Genomic DNA, 5397 nt, shown 5'->3' on the forward strand with positions numbered 1-5397 from the left:
AATATTTTCTCCAGATTTGGTACACCAAGGGCTATTATTAGCGATGGAGGTTCTCACTTTTGTAATAAGTTGTTCATGGTACTACTTGAAAAATATGTTGTCCGTCACAATGTAGCCACTCCTTACCATCCACAGACTAGCGGTCAAGTTGAAGTATCCAACAGAGAGATCAAACAGATATTGGCAAAGACTGTGAATGCTAATAGAACGGATTGGTCAAGGAAGCTTGATGATACTCTATGGGCCTATCGCACTGCATACAAGACCCCATATGTATGTCTCCTTACCAACTTGTATATGGGAAGTCTTGTCTTTTACAGGTAGAGCTAGAGCATAGGGCGGTGTGGGCAATGAAGAAGCTAAATTTGGATTGGGGGCGCCGCATCGAATCAAAGAATGAATGACTTGACTATGCTTGATGAGTTTCGCCTTGAAAAGCTTATGAAAGTTCAGCCTTCTACAAAGAGAAGATGAAACGGTATCATGATCAAAGAATTGAAAAGCGAGAATTTGTGGTTGGTGATCTTGTGCTTCTATTCAACTCTAGGTTGCGTTTGTTTCCGGGCAAACTCAAGTCCAAATGGACTGGGCCATTTTTGCTCACAAAAGTGCTCCCCCATAGAGCGGTTGAGTTTGAAATAGTAAAGGAACAGGGTTCATGGTAAACGGGCAAAGGATCAAGATCCATCTGGGAAATGTTGAAAGTGTGCAAGAAGTGATTTAGTCCTACAATCTTGATGAAGTCTGAGTAATCAAGAAACCTCCGTCGTGCAGCGACGTTATGTGCAAGAAGTGATTGAGGCCTACAATCTTGATGAAGTCTGAGTAATCAAGGGACCTGCATCGTTCCGCGACGTTAAATCAAGCGCTGCTTGGGAGGCAACCCAAGATGTACAATCTAGCCAACGATAGGTTTCGATTTCCCATTTAGTAGTTTTCTTTGTTTAATTGCGTCTCTGTATCAATTTAGATAGGTGTTTTAGTTTTTTTAGTGTTGGCTAGAATTAGCATAGGGTCCGTGTCTAAAAAGTGTCCAGAAAATGTAAAAAGAATAGCCTAATGGTTGCTACATGTGCAGGTACGCTGTGAAAACTCTGCAGAAAATGGTCTGGTGCAGAGGTCTATGGACCCCATCGACGGTCCGTCATTCTATCCACGGACCGTGGATGGTGTCTGTAGATCACAGGTAAGTTCCTAAATTTTTCCAAGTGTAAGAGTGATCTACGGTCCCAACCTACGGACAGTAGATCGACCCACGGATCGTAGACGAGGTCTCATGGATCCAAAACCCTAAATCTGTCTGACCCGACCCGGACCCCCATATTTAAAACTCCCCTAATTTCAAATAATTTCCACTTCCCTCCATTCACTCTCCACTATAAGAAAAAGCTTTATTTAAGACCAATATTTAGGGACGAGTTAATAAACCCATCTTTAAAGGTGCATGTATTGGGACGAGATTTTAATCCGGTCTTTAATTTCTTGTGTTATTGTGAAGGTACTAAATATGGTCTCTAGAGAAAGTTTAAACTGGTCCCAATTTAAAATTTAGGGGTCTTGAGATATTTACAAAGGCGGGAAAGTACTGAAATATAATAAAAAAATCTATTTTCACCAAAACTAGGCGCCAAAATGTCCATTACCGATTAAAATTCTAAAAGGAAAACATAAAATAAAATACACTATGTTTCTCAAAACTTATCGTGAAATAGAACAACCCTAGCAGCGATTTTTCCTAACAACGATCTTCACAATACAGCGATCTAAGAGCAGCTCTCAACTGAAAATATTTGTTTTCTCAAAATAGAGAAAGCACAGGTCTTCCTAGAAGCAGACGCAACAGCTTGGTTTCAGTGCTTCATCTGTGTTTTTTCAGAACAAAGAAAGCACAGGTCTTTCAAGCACCGATCTCAACTCAATCTCTATCTTCTATTCACTCGAATCTCAGGTATTACTCCACTTCTGCCAGTTAATTTGTTTCTTTCTATTTAGCTGATTTGTTGTTTGTTTTGTTCGAGTCATAACTCTTCTTGTTTAAGTTACTTTTGTTCGTTCACACTAGCTGCTGATCATTATTTGTAAAAAAGATTAAGTTTTATAGTGTGTTATCCTTAAAGAACTAAGTGTTCCTAAAGGTTTAGAACAGTGAACTAAACTTGAAAAGAGGCACTAACAAGTAGACGAGCTAAAACAATATCAATATCGAGAGACTTGTGTTCAAGTTGAGAAATCCATTATGAATTACAAGTGAAGTGTTGTTGAGCTTTTAAGCCTAACAGAGCAAGTGAGAAAGCTGATTATTGTATGTTACTACTGGAAAAGAGAAAAAATGATAGTTTTGTTTGATTCTAAAACTAATAAAGATGTAAGCTGATTGCTGTATGTTTCAAGAAGAGACATTCTAACACTTTTTTAAAACATTAATCCTTTTTTTTTTCTAACTGGTTATCTTATTTTTGTATATTTGTATCTCAGTTATTTATCGTCTTTTGCGAGTTGTTTTTTTCTTCTCTAAATCTAAGAGTAGCTCTCAACTGAAAATCATTGTTTTCTCAAAATAGAGAAAGCACAGGTCTGCCTAGTAGCAGACGCAACAACTTCATTTCAGTGTTTCATTTGTGTTTTTATTCAGAACAAAGAAAGCACAGGTCTGCCAAGCACCGATCTCAACAAAATCTTTATCTTATATTCACTTGAATCTCAAGTATTACTCCACTTCTGCCAGTTAATTTGTTTCTTTCTATAAAGACGATTTGTTGTTTGTTTTGTTCGAGTTATAACTTTTCTTGTTTAAGTTGCTTTTGTTCGCTCACACTAGTTGCTGATTATTATTTGTAAAAAAGATTCAGTTTTATAGTGTGTTATGATCCCAAAAATGAAGGGGATCTATCCTTAAAGAACTAAGTGTTCCTACAGGTTTAGAACAATGAACTAAATTTGAAAAGAGGCACTAACAACTAGACGAGCTAAAACAATAACAATATCGAGAGAGTTGTGTTCAAGTTGAGAAATTCATTATGAATTACAAGTGAATGGTTGCTAAGCTTTTAAGCCTAACAAAGCAAGTGAGAAAGCTGATTGTTGTATGTTACTACTGAAAATGAAAAATGATAGTTTTGTTTGATTCTGAAACAATAGTTCACTTGGAAAACTGAGAAATGACATTTCCTAAAGAAACAGATCACTGAACTACTGTTTTCTAAATTAAAAGTGAACTATTTTTTACCTATTAAAGATAATTTTTATTAAAACTGATCCAAATGCGTAGTTACCTGCCACTATTTCCTTAATGTACTAGTTATAGAATCACATGTTGTGCGCATATTACGCTTTTTCTTATTGTTCATATTTTCTTAATCTTTTTAATGTATTTTCCAAGGTTATGGCACCTTGTAAGCAATGGATGCAACTTTCACTTGATAATCGGGTCAACCAAGCCTATTTAAATGGTGTGCAAAAGTTTTTGGATTATGTTTTTCAGAGATCAGGAAAAGAGACTGAAATATGATGTCCATGTTACAAATGTTGTAATACAACATTAGGAACTCGTGAGACGATTGATACACACTTGAAAGTATATGGAATAATTCAAAATTATAATTTCTGGTATCACCACGGAGAACATTTAGGTGAGCTAGTGTCAAACTCTGACGATGAAAATGATGATGAAGTAGAAGGTTATGAGAGTGAAGATGAAGTACATGAATTGTTGAAAAATTTATTTCCTAATGTTAATGAAGCAGCTACCCACGCTGGTTATGAAGATGTAGTTGAGGAGGAGCCAAATGTTGAAGCTAAAAGATTTTACAACCTATTGAAGGATTTGGAGCAGCCATTATAACAAAATTCAAAGGCTTCAAAGCTTTCATCTTTGATTAAATTGCTTCACATCAAAAGTATGGGTCGTTGGAGTAATGAGTCATTTACCATGTTATTAAAAATGTTAAAAGAGGAGTTACTACCTAATGGGGCTGATTTGCCAAATTCATATTATGAGGCAAAGAAGATTATTCGAGATCTTGGGCTTTCTTACAACAAAATTGATGCTTGTACTAATGATTGCATGTTATATTGGAAGGATGATATCTTACTTGATTCTTGCAAAATTTGTGGTGCGTCCAGATGGAAAGTGAATAAACATACCGGGGAAACAAGGAATAAAAAAGGTAAAAAGATAGCCTCAAAGAGTTTGCGTAAGCCGAACAGAATACGGACTTGCTTGCTCTATTTGATTCAAGACCTCTTGCTGTTGCGTCTCTATTTTCCATTAAAGGCTAGGCTTCAAAGGTTGTTTATGTCTACAAAGACATCTTCTCTAATGACATGGCATAAGGATGAAAGAATTAATGATGGAATAATGAGGCACCCAGCTGATTCAATGGCATGGAAGTCATTCGATGAACTTCATCCTTCTTTTGCAATTGAGCCCCGTAATGTTCAACTTGGACTTGCTAGTGATGGATTTCAGCCATTTCGCAATTCAAAAAGCTCACATAGCATTTGGCCTGTGGTTCTTATTCCTTATAATTTACCACCTTGGTTGTGTATGAAACAGGAAAATTTTATCTTGTCAATGCTTATTCCTGGTCCAAATGGTCCTGGAGATGCAATTGATACATATCTTCAACCTCTAATAGAGGAATTGAAGGAGTTGTGGGAAGTTGGTATTGAGACCTTTGATGCATCAACTAAACAAAATTTTAAGTTGCATGCTTCTTTGTTATGGACTATCAATGCCTTTCCAGCATATGGAAATATATCTGGATGGAGTACAAAAGGAAAATTGGCATGTCCATCTTGTAATAAAGACACTTCCTCAATTCGATTGACTAATTGTAAGAAACAGTGCTTTATGGGTCATCGACGTTACCTTCCCAAGGATCACAGATGGAGGAATGACAAGAAGTCATTTGATGATACAATAGAGAAAAGGCTCCCACCGAAAACATGTTCTGGAATTGATATACTTAATCAAGTGCAAGATCTTGAAGGGGAACCATTAACAAAGGATCCAAAGAAAAAGAGGAAGATATCACATGAAAAACGAAATGATAATTGGAACAAGAAAAGTATCTTTTTGGAACTTCCATATTGGAAATCTCTCTTGTTGCGACATAATTTGGATGTCATGCATATTGAGAAAAATATATGCGATAATATTATGGGGACAATCATGAATGTCAAAGGAAAGACAAAGGACACAATTAACACTCGGTTAGACTTGAAGGAAATGAACATTAGGCCAGAATTGCACCCTATCCAAAGAGGGGAGAAAGTTGAAGTTCCAACTGCATGCTACACATTGTCGCCTGAAGATAAACACAAGTTATGTCTTTTCTTGAAGAATTTAAAGGTCCCTGATGGGTTTTCATCTAATATTTCTCAATGTGTAAACTT

The 5397-nt window shown here is 36.3% G+C and overlaps 1 protein-coding gene across 1 annotated transcript in view; it reads left to right on the plus strand.

Moving 5' to 3' along the window:
* Nucleotides 1–3940: 3940 nt before the first annotated feature.
* Nucleotides 3941–5397, plus strand: part of LOC107062118 (uncharacterized) — a 2749-nt gene continuing 1292 nt past the window's right edge. Inside the window, exon 1 of the mRNA XM_015312356.1 lies at nt 3941–5364. Within this exon, the coding sequence (XP_015167842.1) occupies nt 3941–5364 (1424 nt within the window). The remainder of the gene's footprint in view (nt 5365–5397) is intronic.

Source organism: Solanum tuberosum, unplaced genomic scaffold (assembly GCF_000226075.1).
Source record: "Solanum tuberosum cultivar DM 1-3 516 R44 unplaced genomic scaffold, SolTub_3.0 scf00197, whole genome shotgun sequence".
In the NCBI taxonomy this organism is placed as follows: Eukaryota; Viridiplantae; Streptophyta; class Magnoliopsida; order Solanales; family Solanaceae; genus Solanum; species Solanum tuberosum.